Below are 20,269 nucleotides of genomic sequence, written 5' to 3'. Positions count from 1 at the left end.
ATATAAATAATGCAATGCATGCACAACATTAATTGACTTTATGCATTATTTAATATAAACATAATATACATGTACGTAAACACCATGAGGACTTTAGATTGGCCATTTCCACTGGTTTGCTGGTGCCTCTTCTACAAGTGGTTCCCATGGTTTCCATTCTGTCATCTTCCTAGACAAGGACAGCTCTGCCTCGGCCTTCAAATTCAATTATAAGAGGTAAGGCACACAGTTCACTTTCTATTAACCCAGTTATTGTACATTATAGTAATTTCCCAGAATTAAACTGTAGCTTTTTCTCACCTGTGCAATGATCTCCTCAATCTGTCCACAGTTGAGTTTCTTTTCCAGCTTTTCTACATCAGGTTCCTTTACATAGCAAAGTAACAAATCACTCTAAATCATTGTTATTTTGTTTTACTGTTACATTTATTAAAGAGATTTTAATTTAATAATTCTTACAGTTTTGACATGGTTGAACCTCTCATTGACCAGCTGTTCCGTATATTTCCTGTAGCCAGCATCCTGAGGCATGGTCTGTAGACAGCCCAGGATCTTTGTGTACAGAATCCGAAGACGCTTGAGAAACAGAACAGCAATTTGTTAAGCAACAGACTATTCGAAAGGCTTAGAATGTGTAGTATATATATATTTCAAATACAATTACGTAATATAACCATCAGTATAGCATACATTCATAAAGTTGGGTGAATTGACAAATAATAAATCTCATTAATTTAGACAAAAACCTAGATACCTCGTGTGAATTGTTGGAGACAGCAAGGCCCACCAAGCCCGTTGTCTTATTATGTAAATGAAAGAGAAGAAAAAGGTTACCATCACCCGCACGATCAAACAGCTTTTTTTATTGAGTAAACCTATGCATATCTTATCAGATATTTAATGCGTAATGATGAAACTGTCAAAAATAATGCACGCGTGATATTTACGAATAACGTTACAGACATTAAACCTTGAACTGAATATCAACATTGACCATCAGACCACAGACAACCGGACACGATAACCATCAAACACACTGCAAATGTAATATGTAAATACATACAAACAAACAAACACGAAACCTCTTCAGTATTTAAAAATGTGCATGTTAAATTATGTGTTAATGTAAAATTATTATCATGACCTCCGCTCATACCTTCTTTATCACACCAGCCATTTCTGTCTCTGCGATTCAATGACGCACTTCCGTCGGCTGCTTGTGATGTCAGTGGAGCCGTGGTGCGCCGATTAAAATGTGAACATTATACGAGTAAAAAGTATATATTTATTTTATTTTATTTTATATTGGATGAATTAATAATGTGCTTATAAGTAAAGTTGCTCTAGTGATCGCTGTAACTATGGTAATTATTTAGAAATTTTTATTGAAAAACTGTTTATCAGTTCACAGCTTTGAATATGTCAAGCAGCTTACACACAACACTTATTAACACAGAAATAAGTAAGAATATCAAAATAGCTAAGCATTTTATATAACTAAGGCCAGCTTGTTTGAGTTCTTGCTGACATTTAATGAAAAATATAAAATTACCAGGAGAACTATCTCAAGCATCCAGTGGCTCAGTGGTAAAAAGCATTGAACTCAGATCCAATGTTTCGACCTGGGTTCAAGACCAGCTTGATGAAGTTTGAGTGCTTGCTAATGATTCTTATGTGATTGTATCAGATATTAATGAAAAATATAAAATTACCAGGAGAACTGTCTCAAGCATGCAGTGTCCAGTGGCTAAGTTGTAAGGAGCAACACCCTGAGATCAAGAGGTCTGGGGTTTGAGGCCAGCAGAAGGCGGAGCAGCAGAAGGCGGAGCAGCAGAAGGCGGAGCAGCAGAAGGCGGAGCAGCAGAAGGCGGAGCAGCAGAAGGCGGAGCAGCAGAAGGCGGAGCAGCAGAAGGCGGAGCAGCAGAAGGCGGAGCAGCAGCAGGCGGAGCAGGACCCTCCATGCTCAGAAGGACCCTCCATGCTCAGAAGGACCCTCCATGCTCAGAAGGACCCTCCATGCTCAGAAGGACCCTCCATGCTCAGAAGGACCCTCCATGCTCAGAAGGACCCTCCATGCTCAGGATTTTAAATTGTGTATGTGTTTTTGTATTGTAGCTGCAAGCCAGTTCTTACGAACTGTTAAGTATTTTGCAAAAGTTTTGGCATCTCCCGCATAACCCCCTGTTTACATTTTCCTCACCCTCGGGGGGAGACACACTCCAACGTCTCCCCCCTTCTCAGCTTGGGTATCCTGTTGTGGTGCCTCTGATTGTTTGATCCTTGACTGATTCCTCCGGTGGTTCCTCTCCTTCAGTGCCTCTCTGGCCTCTCCTGGTTGTGTGGTTCCTCCCTCTGTGCTTTGTGTGCAGGACATGCCACCAGCTGGCTTTGAACTCTGGACCTCCTGTTCCAGTTTCAGTGCTCTTCCAACTGAGCCACTGGGTCCTGCACACTTGTGACAGTTCTCCGGGTGTCTTTATCTTTTTGCATATGCGTAAGAGATGTCTTTGAACACTTAAAGACCCCACTGGGTCCAACACGCTTGAGACAGTTCTCAGGGTGTATTTATCTTTTTCTTTAACTAGGTTTGCGTAAGAGATATCATTGAACACTTAAAGTTTCTCTGGCTGGCTTAGAACCCACAGTCACCTGTTCTCATGCCAGTGATCTTTCAACTGAGCCACTGGGTCCAACACACTTGAGACAGTTCTCCGGGTGTATTTATCTTTTTCTTTAACTAGGTTTGCGTAAGAGATATCATTGAACACTTAAAGTGTCTCTGGCTGGCTTAGAACCCACAGTCACCTGTTCTCATGCCAGTGCTCTTTCAACTGAGCCACTGGGTCCAACACACTTGAGACAGTTCTCCGGGTGTATTTATCTTTTTCTTTAACTAGGTATGCGTAAGAGATATCATTGAACACTTAAAGTGTCTCTGGATGGCTTAGAACCCACAGTCACCTGTTGTCATACCAGTGCTCTTTCAACTGAGCCACTGGGTCCTACACACTTGTGACGGTTCTCAGGGTGTATTTATCTTTTTCTTTAACTAGGTATGTGAAAGAGCCCTCATTGAACACTTAAAGTTTCTCTGGATGGCTTAGAAGCCACAGTCACCTGTTCTCATGCCAGTGCTCTTTCAACTGAGCCACTGGGTCCTACACACTTGTGACGGTTCTCAGGGTGTATTTATCTTTTTCTTTAACTAGGTTTGCGTAAGCGATATCATTGAACACTTAAAGTTTCTCTGGATGGCTTAGAACCCACAGTCACCTGTTTTCATAACAGTGCTCTTTCAACTGAGCCACTGGGTGCAACACGCTTGAGACAGTTCTCCGGGTGTATTTATCTTTTTCTTTTACTAGGTATGTGAAAGAGACCTCATTGAACACTTAAAGTTTCTCTGGATGGCTTAGAAGCCACAGTCACCTGTTCTCACGCCAGCGCTCTTCCAACTGAGCCACTGGGCCTTGCATACACATTTATGAAACACAACAAATTTAAAATGCACAACCTCAATAACTTGATTCACTGAGCCACTAGATCTGTCAAGCTTGCTGTGTCTGCCAAATGAATAAATGTAAATGTGTATATGTAATATTTGTCTAAAAAAATCTGAAACACAAAAACTTTCAAGGAGTACTTTAACTGTCTGGTTCTGTTTCCAAATTTACACCGTCAAACCATTGAGTTTGTGTCGTTCTGTTGAGCATTCTGTTGAGTGTTGAGTGATCTTTGGTTTAGTTCATGAAAAATGCTTTAAAGCCAGATTTGAAGACTTTCAAGTACAAAGGGCACGACCATTACCACTGCGCCACTGTACCATTTCAGGTATTTCTTTTATAGGCAGGTTTAAAGAATCTTAAAGACATAATCAGAACTTTCTAGAATTAAAGGAAAGCATTCACCACTGAGTTTGAGGTACTTTGAGTTTTGTAAAGGGAGGGATTTGTTTGATATGGTTGATATTCTTTAAATATTGTGGTCTTGATCCAAGAGATTCAGGTACTAAAGACAACTTTTTATCTTTGAGCACAGGCACTTTTTATTCTTTGAGCACAGGCACTTTGTTTTAAATGATTAAAGATGCTTAAGGGGAGGATTTGAACCAAGGCTTTTAAGTACGAAGCGCAAGAGCTCTAACTTTAATGCCTTTTTATTTTTCTGGTGTTGTGTGTTTGTTAGGTTTCTTGTTTTGATTAAACAAACTTTAAAGCTGTGAGATTTCAATCGAACCCTGATAAACCAGCATTGCTTCTAGCATCAGTTAAAGCAACTGCATGCATATGTGTTTATTGCAGTGCAGTAAGAGAATTGCTTAAGATTGCTTAAATTCTATTTAATTTATTAAAGACTGTTACATCAAGTCTCATTCACATACAATGGACTCTGTACAGGTACAAGAAATCATTTTACATATAAAATGTAGGAGTGTTGTTGTATTTGGCATGGATAGGTAGTTTAATTCAAAAGCACCTACATTTAGTAAAAAACAATGACAATATACAAATAAAGAAATCCTGTTGCGTGATGTGTTAAAACAAACCCATGAATGAAAAACAAGGTGTATAAATATCCCTGTGTTTTATAAAGGAAAAATTAACCAAATTCTTTTGACAACGAACAAACTTGAAGTTCTTCATTTTTATAAAACCTCATCTTTGCAGAGAATTAGACAAAAAAGTAGAGAAATAAAGTGGTAAAAATCAGCACCATTCATTGAATACCGTGTTTTAGGTGTGGGTGACATTACAGTCACCAAGGACACTTTGAATGTGTGCGGCACACACTCTTTGTGTGATGTCATACACGGAGACAAAAGAAAGTGAAGCAATGAATTCCCAAGAACATTGACACTATCTTATTTAACACAATATCAACAATACGTAAAGTTTAGACACATGTTGTGCAGTTCTGATACAAAGTGTGCTTCAGTTATTGAAGATATATCTCATTTCATACACAGAATATTTATATAAGTTTGCCCAAAGCACCGGATGAGCCATGCTCCTTAAACAAAGAATTATCAAATGAAGACCGCCATCCTGTATGCTGTATTTACATATACAAGTCTATTTACAAAGCAGGAACAGCAGGCCATTCATGCTTTTGAGTATTGGTGTGTTGATTGTGAGTCCACAGTTACAGTGTTGGTTTAATATAGAATAAAAACATCTTTCCCACACAAGAAACCTCCATAACACTGTGATCTCCATCACTGGGCCTGTAGCAGACCTTCCCATTGGATGGGTTGTGAGAAGACCTCTCTTTCTAGCCACAGCTCATAGCTGTAATGAAAGTCTTCGGGCAGGTCGACGCGCTGTCCTAAGACGCTTTGGAGACAATTGTCTACGGGTGTAAACTCGCTGTTCTGATTCTTATCGTAACGTCGCGTGTTGAACTTCTCAATGCTTTCACGGAGCGCGCATTCCTCGGCCTGGAAGTCCCACGGTCGAGCGTCAATGTCTGGAAGAGGAGAAAGAAATATTTTGAAGATATTTCACATGGACTGCTTGACCATGTTCAATGAAAAGTAAAAATCGTTCAGATGTGATTTTTAAAAACCGACTATGCTATGATATCACAGGAAACCCATTCTTACCATTCCCATACGCCCAGTCGTCGTTTAGTCGATGTCTGACTTTTTGATAAATGGCAGACATGGTCTTCATGTTGCTCTTTCTCCACTGTCGCCCCAGATACTTGGTCTGGATCTTGAGGAGTTTGAGGACGTACAGCTGCATCATGGCTTGCTTCACCTTGAGCGCTCGCTTCAGAATGGGAGCAGACTTAAACACCACAAGCATCTGTAAAGAGAGAGACAGGCACTGTATAAGAAAATGCAGTTGGTAAAAGATTTCATGTTCTAGAAAAATAACACCTTGTCTCACCATAGTTCTGGAGTGTTTCCATTTGGTGATTTTGTTGAGGATCCTAAGCAGGTTGATGCAGGAGAAGAGATTACGCCAGCAGAACTGATTACTGTCTCCAGCTTCCTGTTGACACACACTCATTTTGTTTTATGGGGACATAATGACATTTATTCTGTTCAAACTGTATATTCGATCCTCTAAATGACCATACTATTTTATTCTGCATTTCACTAAAAACTAAAAATAGCAAACATTACTTGTATCACTATCATGTATTACAACTAAGGCTGTACAATCATGGGTAAAATCACAGAATTTTAATCACGATTACTAAACACGATTATTTTGAGCTTTTGTTTTTAAGTTCGCTTCAGCATGTTTATTAGTCCAATTCTTTAAACTGAATGAGTGTTAACCTGCTGCCATCAAACTCCTTCAACACTGTATTTCAAAGCACCAAATCAATCATCACCAAAAAAATGAACATTTTGTGACCTTCGGAATGAAACCTTGAAACTCCATTTCTGATTTCTTATTAATTTTTTTAATCATTACTATTGGTCACACTTCATGTTTGTCTGTGGGTCTGCTTTTAAAACATTAATATCACAAAGATTATACTCAATTAAATGTGGAAAGCATAATGCAGCCTTAATGAGTACAGAGAGTTTACCAGGAACACAAACACACATTTACTATCCTGACAACCTTCAACCTTAAGAAATATCTTTAAGTGAAAATATTTTTTGAGACCGATACATTTAGCATAATATTTAGGAAGAAATTACCAGGCTTTCAGCTGTGAGCTCAGGCATTTCATGGACAACACAATGCGGGAAATCCAGGGCACATATACTGCCAACAGAAAACACAGAGGGTTTTAAAATAAATATCTCCTCCTTACACACATGATGGATTGAATTGAAACCTTTCTTCTACCTGTTTTTGGCACTGATGTAGGACATGATGTTCTGGTTGAAGAATTTGAGGATGAGGGGGATGCAGTTGGCAAAGACCAAATGTTGTGCCACGTATTCAAACTGTGGGAGAGCAAAACCATCTCATGATGTTCAAAACCAAGATTGCAATTTATGAATGTCAAACATGTATAAAATATTACAGAAACTGTTACATTTATAGACTTTATTACAAGAATGAATTTCAGAGTTAAATTAGTGACGGAGTCAGTTCAGCCCATAATATCTATAAATAGATCTCTCTCTCTCTCTCTCTCTCTCTCTCTCTCTCTCTCTCTCTCTCTCTCTCTCTCTCTCTCTCTCTCTCTCTCTGATGAGCTTGAAGGATTGCATTAATTTGTAATTTCCTCCATATCATCCTTGTTTTTTCTGAGACTGAAAGGCAACTCAAGAGTGATTTGTTTCCGCCTGTTATGCCAGTGATCTGTGTGTTTTCCTTCTTTCATTGCTTTAGAGGTTAATGTGTTGTCTTTGTCAAAGATCACTGGCACAGCAGCAGTACCACGCTTCCTCTACCCAGAATCCACTGTACATCGGCTCAGCGGGATATCTGTCAGCAAATCAGCAGTGCTGACTGTTGTTCTTGTTGTTTAATCTGAGCGAGTGAGTGATTGAGAAGGAAGATGCATGTGATGTCTCTTTAGGAACTGTTTCTTTAATGCTGTATCAAAGCTTTCACAGGGGAAAGAGGGAATAGAAGATGAAGGTTTTACTGCCACTCTCTGCCAGTAAAGGGGCGCCACTGTGCCCCACTTCAAACCACCCACATGAATTTTGTCATAATAGTTGTCACATTCATCGGACAGGATTAGGCTGAACCATGCCGACATCAAGACAAACACTTTGTTCCTCGCAGCTTTTTCCAAGCTCATTTTATATCATTCTTTCTTTTCTGTTGATGTAATGAGCGTTCATAGTTCTACACGCAGCAAACCATGTTGGCCAATGTTAGTTTAGTATAGAAGACCACAGAGAAGAAAACACAGCTCTCACCTGGTATATGTGGTTGAGTTTGAAATGTTTTAGCAGGAGTAGCAGAAGAGCTGAAATGGCTTTAACGATAATCTCCTTGTGTCTGTTCACATCAATGCCCAGCTTCATGCTCTGGAGGACTGTGATTCTGTTCCCGACACAAACACACCAAGCGTTTGCCTGTGCAGCTTACATCAAAGCACATCCACGCAAGAACACATCTGTACCAACGTAGACTTACGGCATCTCCTCTGGCAGAACGTCAGCTAGGATGTTGATGGAATCTGTCTTCGCTTTGGATGTTGGAGCTGCAGCCAGTAGGAGTTTCAATAGAGCGATCTAAAAAAAGACACTTTATTACATCAATAGAATTCGAGAGTCTTTGCCCTTTTAAAGAATTTTAAAATTGGCTCAATTTCAAAATCTGTACATGACTCCTATTTCTGTAAACGACAAAAGAAGATATTTTGAGAAATGTCTCTGTGGTTTTGTGTCCATACATCAATGGGGCACAATATAGTTTTGTTCTTCAAAACATCTTCTTTTGTCATTAGAGTTTCAATAGAGTAATATAGAGGACACTTACTACATACTGTGACAGACTGGGCAGCATTCCCAAATATAGGACCTCTGCAGGTGCTTCTTCCACTTCCTCCTCCCCCTAGCCAATCAGACGTAAAGGGGATTTTGATTGGCAGCTTAACAGACTTATGATTATTGCAATTGAACAAAACTGAGCAGCTTACCAAAGTCATGGGGCACTGCTGTAGCTCCTCCTCTCTATTGATCTGAACCTCTGCTATGGAGACATACTTGTGCTGGAAAGAGAGAGTGAGAATTGCCATGGTGACCAAGGAGGATGGTCTAGAGACTGTGATTGGTCAAGGGAGCTCTAATGGATGACTGCATTGACTTTAACTGCACATGAAATGTAATCTATATATTGAGGATGAAGCAGGTAAAGGAAGGAAAAAAGGTGTGTAGCCTATAATATAAAAAAGGATAGCAAGGTTGGTTGGTCACGGAAAATAATTTCTAGACGGGTTGATCTTGTATTAAATTATGAATGGGATTTTATTTTTTTGCATTTCAAACCTGTTTAAGAGTCTTCACACTCTCGTGAATCGGCCGGGGCAAACCAACCAGAGTCTCTGTGTCACTGTAGTAAATTTCACAAAAAGACACAATACACTTTATTAAGATATATGATGATAAGGATAAGCTGCATTGTTAATAAATCATTATGAATAATTATTGATTTTTTTTTAGGCCGACACTCACTTTCCCAAAGTGAAGCCGATAAATTTATTTCTGCTGGTTTCCAGGAAGTGTTCGATGTCTTTCTCTCTGCGGGCGAGATGAGAAAACCAATTACCTCCAATAATAACTATAAACGCAGAATTACAAATCATATTCAATACAAAGTCAAAATAATTTACCGTCACAAAGACACTCACCTGACTTTAGGGGCCCAGGGCAGTCCTTTGGGGAAGGACCCTCTCTCCGTTGGGGGTCTCAGTGGTGGTGGAGGCGGTGGCGGCTGGATAATGACATCTCTGTCGAGTGGGTCGACTTCTCCCTCGATGACGCTGTCCAAATCCTCAGGGTCGTCCTCGTCGTCCCGGGCGTCATCGTTTTTGAAGGGGTCCCGTTCGTTGTAGGTGTCCAGACTGTCCTGCTTGACCAGGGGCTGTGAGAGGCAGAGAATGTTAAACATCAGGCTGCAAATGCATTTAGCTCTGGACCTTGATACAGAGTCTTTCTAGGCAAAAATAATCCAGCTGTGAATAAAATTTCTTTCAATTTGGTATCCCTTTTTTACATTATTGTTTTATTAAACTGATGGAATTTGAGACGTTTCACATCGAAGAGACTCGTATCAGGGTCATACAAAATCTGTTGTGCAGGTCATTTTTTACACCCAAGTAAGGTCCAAAATAATCTGTACTCCTTTTCTAAATGTGTTTCCCATCCATGACATTTTTACCATAAACTTACCGTTCCTTAAACCTGTAAAGAAAGAGCCGTCACATAAAAATCCTTGATACGATTACGGGGACTCACGCATTCACACAGCTCCTGTTCCAACATTCCTGTTGTGCAAATTAAGAACAAGTTCTTTACATCTCTAGTGTTTGCTCAAAGGGATGAATGGCAAGATTCAGAGCAAGCATCAGGCATGAGGTGCATTAGTGAAGTGTCATCGTTTGTTCCAGTGCAGTCAATGTATGAGTGTGTTTCTGTGGCCATGAGCGAAGGTGACTCAGCTGTGATCGGTTGCCTATGAGAACAAGCCATTCAACTAGCTAGTGTGTCTATGCGCATCCTATCGACCGAGAACATGTGGAAATGGAAAGCGGAGAGACAGAGTCTGGCTGATGTCCGGTAGCCTCATGACTATGACCAGCTGGGTCTCCAGGAACCCTTCCCTCCCAAAATGAAAAACCAAACGAAAACACAATTGCTGTGAAGGAGAAGAGAGTGGTTGCGAGGAGTGCAAGGCCAGCCCACAACAAAGAGAATGCACAAAAAGGGGGTTTGGGTAAAGACCTGTTTCTTGGCATAGGGACTGTCTCCTTCCAAGCTATCAACAAAGGCACTCTGTAAGGACACAAGGAAGAGACGGGAGTAAACCGACAGGGAAAAGATTATCCAGAAAGTAAGAACGTGTGTGAAAGCAAAGAGTGAGGGTTATAGAGAACTTATAGAGACAGAAAGAGAGCAGGGAAGGAGAAAAGGGTCAGAAACGCGCACAGAACCGGCCAATCAGTGCATTGCTAAGTCACTCTCACTGTGACATCACCACTGCAGTGTTAGAGCCTCCGTTAAGCCACAGTGTTAGGAAACTCAAGCGTTTATTCTTTTGTTTGTGTGTGTGTGTTTCTCATACCCTGCGACTTCTGCGTCCTCTCTTCTGCTGCTGCTGCTGCTCGATGAGCTCAATGGCCGAGGCGGGAGGAGAGGCGGCCCGCATGTTTCGCACCACCTTAATGCTGTCCTCAGGGAGAGGCGGCAGATTCAGTCGCTCTCTCGTTCTCACCTTCATCTCCAGAAGCTCCTCAAAACCTCCCAGTGTGAACTGACATCCGCACACACACAAACAAAATCAATGAACCTTCATAGGCTAGCTTTCTTATTTTTCAATCATAAAAAGTCATTAAAACTGTTTCCATTGCAAAAATGACCAGATAAAATGTTCAGAAGAGAGAAAAAAAGATCATTAGTAAATAACTATAGTTTGTAAAATGTTTGTGTAGTGCCCATCATGGAATAGAATAGAATGTTAGATTAATATAAAAAATGATAAACAACTAAATAAGAATGGAGTAGAATAGAATTAAAAAAATAAATGGAGTACTATTAAAAATAATAAACAATCTAAATGAAAGCAGAATGCAATTAAAAAAAAAACTAAATAGAGGTATAAAAAATTAACAGTAACTGTATGTAAATATGAAATATATAGAAAAAATATATTAGAATTACAAAATACCTACTTTTTTTATAAACAATTTATTGAATTTCATTAATTAAAAAGAGATAAAAAAACTAAATAATATGAGCAGATTTTTAAATAATAGAAAATAACTAAATATAGTAATATAAAAAAGAATAAAGTGCCAAATAATAATACAATAGAACAGAATAGAAAATAAAAATCTCAGGTAATATAAAAAATAAAATAACTACATAGTTATAGTATAACAAAAATGTAGAAAATTACTAAATAGGTAAGTAAATATTAACTATATAGAATAGAAAATAATAGAAAGGTCTAAAAATAATAAAGAACTAAATAATATAAATCTAGTTATTTTGACATGTATATGTTAAGACTGACCAAAGCAGTTTTCCACAGTAAGAGCAGCACTTTCTTCATAGGGAAATGGGGTGCATTCATACTGCAGAACTTGGTTACCATGGTGAAGAGGAGAAGGGCAAATGGTTCTCCATTATAAAGGGGTGAACCTGTGAGAGGGATGGGGGGTTTATCACTGCACCCTACAGAAGGTCAACCAATACTCACTATTAAATAACACTTACAAACACACCTGGACATATACAAAACAGCTAGCACTGCCTTCAAATACACTTTCCAGTTTCTCACCCAACTCTGTTTTGAAGGCCTCTCTCGCTGCCTTTCTCTCAGGGATGTCACCGTCTGACTCCACACGAATGGTCTCGACCATCAGATACATGATGCTTAGAAGAACCCTTGAGAACATGAAGTAAAAGCATGATTGTGTAAGGCTGTGAGTAAGTGAGTGAGAGAGACATTGACTTTACTGTATGTGAATAAGAATATTAACCCTTGACATACAGCTAATGCATGCAGCATCACGTATCAATGGAAAACAACATTTAGGTCTCAATTAGGTTTCATTCACTTGCTGAAGTTTGCAATTACAGTTAAATGGCAACTAGATTTGAAGCGCTGGTATAAAGCACTTAAAGATATAAAGAATTGGATGATTGGAAGTGCTGTCTGTAAATGAAGAAAGGATGGTAGAATAAGGTTAAATCAGTCCCTACAGGCGTCTTACCTGAGCTCAGTGCTGTCTGCCAGGGATATGGCTGGTTTTCTTAAAGCACTGCTGCATGCCTGGTTATTACTGGAAGAAGAAAACAACTTCATCAGAATATAAATCTGCAGTCTGCGGACCACCTTATATAACCACTGCGGCAGAGTCATTACAACCTGCCGGAACAACAGAAGGTCTGAGATAGGTGACTGACAAGGGTTCTCAATAGCTGACACACATACTGATATGGAGACCTGGATGGACTGAGATCAATGTGTGCCAAAGAATTTCAAATGTGCAAATACTGAGCGATTAATTGAGCTTGCTGATATGAACGCCTATCCTCCGAGGTTTAACTTTATCACCCTGCAAGGTGAGCACAAATTCAGGCTTATTAAACCTGACAAGCTGTCACGCAAATGAACAAGGTGAATATAAATCAATGCTCAGGAGCAGCCGGAGGGACTAATCGTACAAACGATGCCATAAACCGCAGAGGAAGCAGCAGTGCGCTCTCTCTGTGTGCTGCTGAGTAGGCTGATGAGAGGACGTACAAAGACACGAAATCCCCAAAGGCAGAGGGGCGTGAGCGGAGAGGCACAGAGACCAGGGTGTCTTTGAAGCTGAGATCACAGACAGACCTCACAGCAGCTCTCTTAACACAAAAGAGAATGAGGTACGGCAGAAAGCGGGCGGTGCGGGAAAGACTTTATTATGGAGAGATGACAACAGGTGCAAGACGACTGCCAAATAAACTCTCATTTAGATGCCCTGTTGATCCAAAAGAGCCCACCAGACCAAGGGCTGGTTTTAAAGAAACAGTTGGAGGCCCCCCATTTATTTCATAAACACTGTTTTTAACATTTTTATATTTCGGCCAGTAGGATATTGAAAATTCTATCCACCCTGTATTTTTTTTAACAGAACTATTTTACAATCACGAAAAGATTCCTTTTCATAGAAATAAAGTGAGTGATGTTCAGTCGGACGCCACAGATGAATTAAGCCGCGTCTTCTCCATAAAGCGCTGTGCAGTTTCTTTTTAAAGTCAGATGCGTCAGGACGATGGTGGAGACAAAAGGACAAGAGAAGGGTTTTTAGTATTTTGTTCGTTTAATATCAGGGAAATTGTTTTTGTATTGTTTTTATCGTGTATTTATTAAAATAACTATTATTTTATTTTGTGTTGTAAAACTTATATTATGTAGGCCTAGTATCCATCTTATTCCTTTTTATAAATAAAACTACTAGAAATATAAGCGTGTTCGTCGTAGTAGGCCTACTGTTTTCTAAGATTTCCTTTATCCAGTGATTTCCTAACGGTGCGTATACATTTCAATTTAAAATAACTATTTTAACAAGTAAATGAAACTAAAGTATCTTAAGGTGTCTTTTTTTTGACACTTTTCCCTCTTGAAACGGGTGAAACATGGCAAAGGCGGCTACTGATCTAGACATGAAAGAATACAGTATCATGAATAGAAGTTATGGCTAAGGCTTTGCTCAGATGAGTAATAGCCTTTGCAAGTAAAAAGATCCATTGAAATGAAAGAAAGTAATATGTGAGTCATTAGAGAAATACAGAACAAGACTCTCTGTAATGACCAAGCAGCTGCTACAGTACACAGCTGGCGATAAAAAACAGAAAAGAGAAGTCGTACGTCTCATTAGTAGAGAACCCAGGGGATCTGGAGAAATACAGAAGCCCTTAAACCCAGTTTTACACACATATCAAGCATGACTGAGCTGTTTCTAACCTGATCCCTCAGGAGAACAAGCATAAGAATAGATCAAGAGTTAAACACTACCCTCCGGTGGAGATTCACTCGCTCTGTCTGTCTGTCTGCCTCAATCAAAGTTCTGTACACCAGGAATGAGGCATTGTGGGTAAAAAGAATACTCACTCGATCTCCATGCTGAGGAGCTCCAGGAGAGCAGTGAAGATGCCCATCTCATAAAGAAGGAAAACATTGTGTCGAGACCAGTAGAGGACATCTGTCACTGTGTCGCATTCGTCAAACACACCTTGAGCGAGTGAGAGAGAGTGAGAGAGAGAGAGAGAGAGAGAGAGAGTAAAATAACAAAACTCAAGTTGTAAACTCAACCAGACATTTTGCAATCAGTTTTTGATGACATTTCTCCTCTCAAAAGACTCACAAAATATTTTATTTTGTTGTTTTTATGATTGTCATTATTATTTTAAGGTCATTAGATCGTTAAACACGCTTTATTTTGTGCATGCCAAATATGAATTTATAATTGTTATGTTTTAAAATGGGGTAAATTTGATCTGGTAATGCATTTCGTCCCGCAGTCTTGTTGCATGTCTTATTTTCATACCTTGAGCCAGATAGAGGATGGCTCGAGACACTTTGAGCCTTTTGTCTCGGTCAGTAACCTCCAGAGCATCCAACAGTCTCATCACATGAGCCTTCTGCTCTTCCAGACTCAACTCCATCCACCTCCGACCCTTTACTGAGAGGAGAGAAGAGGAGATGAGAGGGTTTCTCTTTAGGGTCCATAGTCATTAATAACGCTTTCATTCTGTCCATGGTTATCATTTCTTTCTCACATTCTCTCTGTCTCACACTCACACACAATAAAGATTAGAAGGGTTTGTGTTGCTTAAAGACTTGTGGGGCGGTAGAATTATTCGTTTATTTTTTATTTTTATTTTTTATTTTGTATGATCTCACTGTTCCTTCAGACATGAATGTCACACCGTCAGTGAGGTACTTATGAATCATTAACAACTGTACAAACACTCTGCTGAGTAAAGGATTTGCCCTCATACATTGAGATCTCATTTGCATGTCAAAAACATGTCTTAACACCCATCACAGGGAGGTAATGAAGGCAGACTGTGATAGATTCTTGTCATTATTTAATTCAGACTTTGCTATTACTGAAAAGTATGTCACAATGCTATAAGATGATTGTTATATGATGGTTATGTGAAATATTTAAAACACTTCTTGTGGACCCAAATAAAATAATTTTAATGATTATTAATCAATATGTGAGGCAGAGACTTACAGTGTACACACACAAAAATGTGGACAGACAAACACACAAAGCAAACTTTGCAATGGTGTACCAGACTCTTGACTTTTTTGTAGCGTTTGCAGAGGCATGGCATGAGAGAGAGAGAGAGCACAAGAGAGAGAGAGAGAGAGAAAGAGGTGTGGCAAGGTGAGTAAACCTTGAGGCTATACGCGCTGGCACACACACGCACACCTCGTAACTAAACAAACATTCATTAACACTCCTTTTCCAGCAGTGTAAGAAAACTGTGACACTTTGCTGACGGCATAACTATACGCTATATATCCTGTTCTCCCTCTAACACAGAGGGAGGTGAAGATGTTCAACCTGTCAGCGTTCGGTGATAAGTTTTTGTTTTATACATGACATACACACACACACAGATCTTAAATTCATAGTTGACCCAAAAATAAAAATTCTAGCATCATATAAACACCCTCTTGTCAGTATGACTTACTTTCTTCCGCAGAACACAAAAGAAGATATTTTGAAGAATGTTGTGAGCTGGCCATCATTCACTTGCATTGGTTTTGTGTCCTTACAATAAAAGCGAATGGGCTCCAGTGCAGTTCGGTTAAAAACTCAAAATATCTTCTTATGTGTTTTGCAAAAGAAAGAAAGTCATAATGACAAAAGGGCGAGTAAATGATGGCAGAATTTTCATTTTTGCGTGAACTGTCACTTTTATGCCTGAATCAATGTAATGAATATCTACCGTGATTCTTGAAGTCTTCCTCAAAGTAGTCTCTGTTTAGACTGAACTCTGGCTCTTCTGTGTAGCTGTACAGCTCTGCAAGGAAGAAGAATACCCGATTATTCATAGCCAATACAATACTCTAACACGGCTGGCAGGGTTTATTTTTGTGTGTGTGTGACGTACCTGAGAGCTCCGCGGTGAAGCTGTCAGTGTCCCCATATTCAAACTCCAGGTTCGGGGACTCCATGGACCCCTGTGGGACAGTATCGTGTATCACTTCAGAGGCACAAAAGAAACTAACACACGTCTACTGTAACATCCTGCTTGCCAACTCACTTCAGGAACTTCCAATGTTTGAAAACCCCTGCAGCATGTGCTTTATTGTGCAAACGAAGAGTAGAAGGAAAAACGGCATGAAAATGACATAAGAATCGATTAATGGTGTGTGGAAAATCTAGACATATCTCTTTGATTGTGCCGTAGTGCTCTCTCTCTCTAAGTGGCATCTTTAAAGCAAACCTCAGATGTGATTTTAAATGTGCCTTTTATCCTTTTTTTGAGTAATGGCTTTTTTTGCCACCCACCCACCCAGGTAGTGAAGCGTGAGGACAGCTCTTGATATTGGTTGACTGTTGCACTTTCACATTGTGAATTATGTACCACGTCCAAAGTGATTGTTGACTCCTTGATTTAGTATCCGTAGGACTTTTTGCTTCTTGAGAAATGACCCTTGCTAGTGGTGTTGTTTGAAACAGCTTTAGTGCTTCATCAAAGCAGCCAAAGAATATTGTTACAACGTACAGATAACGCTCCTAGACTCATTGTAATGAAATTATAAATGCGTGACAATGCACCCAAAAACTATCATCAAATGTACATGATGTATAATGCACACACACTAAGGATTTTACATTTTATATCTGGGAAGAAAAATGAAGACAGAAACAAAGGCTTTCTTCATATTCACCCTCTTCAATCATCTATTTGCTTTTATTTCAGCACAGTCAGATGGTTTTTATTTTGGTCTTCAGGAGCAGATGGCATGATACTCATGGTGAGAAGCTCTAACTGGCAGGGCGGGCAATCCCTTCCATAGCAGTACTAACACCTTTCCTAAAGGTTATGCCCACCTTGCTCTCCCAGGAATAGAAACAAACCAGAAGAGCCACTTTCGATCCAAACCAACACAAGATTCTGATGCATGGCAGTACAAAGGTTAAAATATCAAACACAAAATCCATCATGCACACATGTAAATGAGAACATCCTTTAAGTCATAAATCAGAAAATTGAATAGCCAAGACACATGGAACAGATTCAACTAGATTTTTTGTACCTTCCAAGCATACTAATTTACCAACCAAATCTGTATGCCTACCAATACATCTCAAAACAGAGAATTTACAAAGTGGCACCATCTGCGATGCATCTCATTAGTTCATTGCATAATTCATTAAATGCAAAATGGTTGAACCAGTTGTCATAAAACTTTAAAAAAACTGAAACCATCAAGCCGTGAACATAACTTCGAGGCATTTAATGTACATTCAAACCATCTCTCCACCACTGACCTGGAAAATCCCAGCTGTAGGAGAAACACACGCTCTAATTCCTTTAAAACAACATTCAATATTATCAACAATCATGACTGAGGAATACTAGACTGCACAAATTCCCAGCACAAAATGTGTTACCATGGCCTTCCAGACTAAAGCTCGACTGTATCAAGAAGAGAATGAAATATTCATTTGCTTTCTTTTCTTTTTAATGACTGAATAAAGTTCATATGTTATGAAAAGCACACAGGGAAAAGCAATGAGCACTGTCCTCAGATCCCCATAGATAGAAAGATGTATTCATCTCTGCCCCTGTTCCATAAACATCAATGTGGATAAATAGGCTAATGTACAGACAGATAGGATATTACAATCAATTCAATTCCAAAAATCAATTGGCTCTTAAAACCGCAACGTCACAATATGAAGCATATGATCAATCCACCCCCAACAAATCTGTTCTGCACCGAATAACTCAATCTGGGTACATATTTAATATGATAATGCATTGGAATTTGTGCGCACCGACTCTAAAGTTAATGTAAGGGATCCACACACACCTTATGAGACGGACCAAATGTATAAATGCTCAGCATATGAAATATGCAAATGTACATATATCCATAAGACAGAACCGAATGCGCTCTTCACATTTACCCTTCAGACAGGGGTAATGACACATGACACGCGTGTCTCCCCTTCCCCAACAGATCAGCTTCGTAAGGTGCATGTATTTTTAGCCCCATGCATGTTTCCAAAATAACAACTCGCGGCATGCAGAACCCCCAGCAACAAGCCACCTTACACATATACACACACGGGCGCGCACGCACGCGCACACACGCCTCTACCCCTGCAAACTGTCATTGCGCATCAGATTACCTCCGAATCCTTCTGCTGATGGCTGAACCCATCCCAGTCAGGACACAGAGACTTCTGTCTGTTACTGTTAGTATCATTAAGTAAAGGTACCTCCATATCGTCGTTCTGCTGCATCTGTGAGGCTGTGGCGGTGATCGGCGCACGGAAACACACTGTCACATTGAAACAGATGCTGCTGGATTCCAAGTTCAGATTGATATTCCTCCCCGTCCACCTGATTGGCCGCAGAGGCGAAAGTGTGGGCGTGGTTTGACGAAACGCACATATCAAACCACGCCCTCACGGCGCTTGACCACGAATGTGCAGGTGCCACTACAGCATGTTGAAATGCACACCGGAATAATCGACTTTCCAAGGAGAATCTGTAACTCTCTTATGTTTTAAACACGGTAATGAATATTTTATACTTAAAAAACAAATAATAATTTATTTAGATTCATTGTAAATAAATAAATTAAAACCCAAGATAGCTCTAAGCCATAAATGAATGTGACCCATTTCATAACATTGGAAGTTAAACATCTATTCATTGTAACACTTATAGTAGCCTAATATTAAATAATATCGTTAATAATATTATGAATATACTACTCAACATTTGCATTTTCGAATAGGGTCTAAATATGCATGCACACATGATTCATTGAATTATTATAACAAAATACAAATATAAAATATATATTGAAATATAATCATATCAATGAATGAAATACTGAATCACAAAAGACGCAATAATAAAATGGTCATGTGTCTTTATCATTTTGGACAAGAAACGTATTCCAAATGTTTTTATATTAAAAAAAATGATGTATCATGAGCGATGTACAACTTGTCCAGTGCAATAGATGGTAATGAGGAATCTTTCCAGAAATACTGAAGATTTATACATTTTGGACCGGCTTGAATACATTCACTGGTTTGGATGAAACATAACACCCTTAGTGGTTAAAAAATGTGTTGGAGAGATCTGTCCACTGTGTAAGACAGAAAATCTTGTGCCAGATAATAACAAACGTCTACTCTCCAATCAAAAAAGAAACATTTATGACCACCGTTGAGTCAAGTCAGATGGAATCTCCATTGTGGCAAGCACAAACAAAAAGCTATTATTCACATTGGGGAACAGAGAATGCATTGAGCTTTGCATCTATACGACGAGAAAGAGCCACACTGTGATGTTTTCAAAGATCTTGTGTTACCTTAGAGAACACAGCTGATTATTGATCTTTAAGAGGGACAGATCTCTCATGGCAACATCTGCTGTGATGACACTAATCAAATTTATGTCAGCAGAAACTGAACAGACTGTCACAAAAGGTCACACGGATTTCTGGAAGTTTAAAGAGATTGTGTATTGACAGAGAATTTTCAACAAAGTGAAGTGTTTAAACGGCAGAAAAATACATAAGACCTGTAAAATTACAGTTAGAACAAAATAACTTTCTATGAATCAGTAAAAGATATCACATCATAAGAGGTTATGCATTCAAGTTTTCCCAACAGCAAACATGCTGTAATTTTTTATTTTTAAATAAGACAGACAGGTTGAGCCAAATCTAATCTCCGTTTCGACTGTATCCTGGAAAGGCAGACATTGTTTAGCTCTGTTTAAAGATCCCTCTCACCTCCAACACCATTCGTATCATTAAAAGTCTGAAGTGGTGATGTTGAGAATAACCGACGGAGACACAACTCTGTGATGTAAGTGGCGAGAACAGCTGTTCTCGTCTTTACATACAGACAT

At 39.3% G+C, this 20,269-nt stretch overlaps 2 protein-coding genes across 4 annotated transcripts; both read right to left on the bottom strand.

Annotated features, from left to right (window-relative positions):
• Positions 1-32: 32 nt before the first annotated feature.
• Positions 33-1,226, bottom strand: ndufa5 (NADH:ubiquinone oxidoreductase subunit A5). Its single transcript, XM_056748427.1, has 5 exons — positions 1,157-1,226; positions 755-799; positions 460-576; positions 301-366; positions 33-195 (listed from the first exon to the last, which is right to left on the bottom strand). The coding sequence occupies exons 1-5, from the start codon at positions 1,175-1,177 to the stop codon at positions 94-96; spliced, it is 351 nt and encodes a 116-aa protein (XP_056604405.1). The 5' UTR covers positions 1,178-1,226; the 3' UTR covers positions 33-93.
• Positions 1,227-4,318: 3,092 nt separating this feature from the next.
• Positions 4,319-18,830, bottom strand: strip2 (striatin interacting protein 2). Of its 3 annotated transcripts, none has more exons than XM_056749370.1 (22): positions 18,526-18,830; positions 16,271-16,340; positions 16,106-16,180; positions 14,686-14,820; positions 14,250-14,370; positions 12,367-12,435; positions 11,931-12,037; positions 11,664-11,791; positions 10,713-10,901; positions 10,373-10,423; positions 9,280-9,512; positions 9,104-9,169; positions 8,918-8,981; positions 8,569-8,640; positions 8,409-8,483; positions 8,064-8,161; positions 7,844-7,970; positions 6,813-6,913; positions 6,662-6,728; positions 5,892-5,996; positions 5,603-5,807; positions 4,319-5,466 (listed from the first exon to the last, which is right to left on the bottom strand). In XM_056749370.1, exons 1-22 carry the CDS (start codon positions 18,637-18,639, stop codon positions 5,216-5,218), a joined length of 2,523 nt encoding a protein of 840 aa, XP_056605348.1. In that variant the 5' UTR covers positions 18,640-18,830; the 3' UTR covers positions 4,319-5,215. The 3 variants fall into 3 exon arrangements, with proteins under 3 accessions (XP_056605348.1, XP_056605350.1, XP_056605349.1); XM_056749372.1 differs by having other exon boundaries at positions 18,616-18,828; XM_056749371.1 differs by lacking the exon at positions 10,373-10,423 and having other exon boundaries at positions 18,526-18,828.
• Positions 18,831-20,269: the final 1,439 nt, after the last annotated feature.

The sequence above is a fragment of the Triplophysa dalaica genome, chromosome 5 (assembly GCF_015846415.1).
Source record: "Triplophysa dalaica isolate WHDGS20190420 chromosome 5, ASM1584641v1, whole genome shotgun sequence".
Taxonomy (NCBI): Eukaryota; Metazoa; Chordata; class Actinopteri; order Cypriniformes; family Nemacheilidae; genus Triplophysa; species Triplophysa dalaica.
This window is presented reverse-complemented; position numbering and strand designations above follow the sequence as displayed.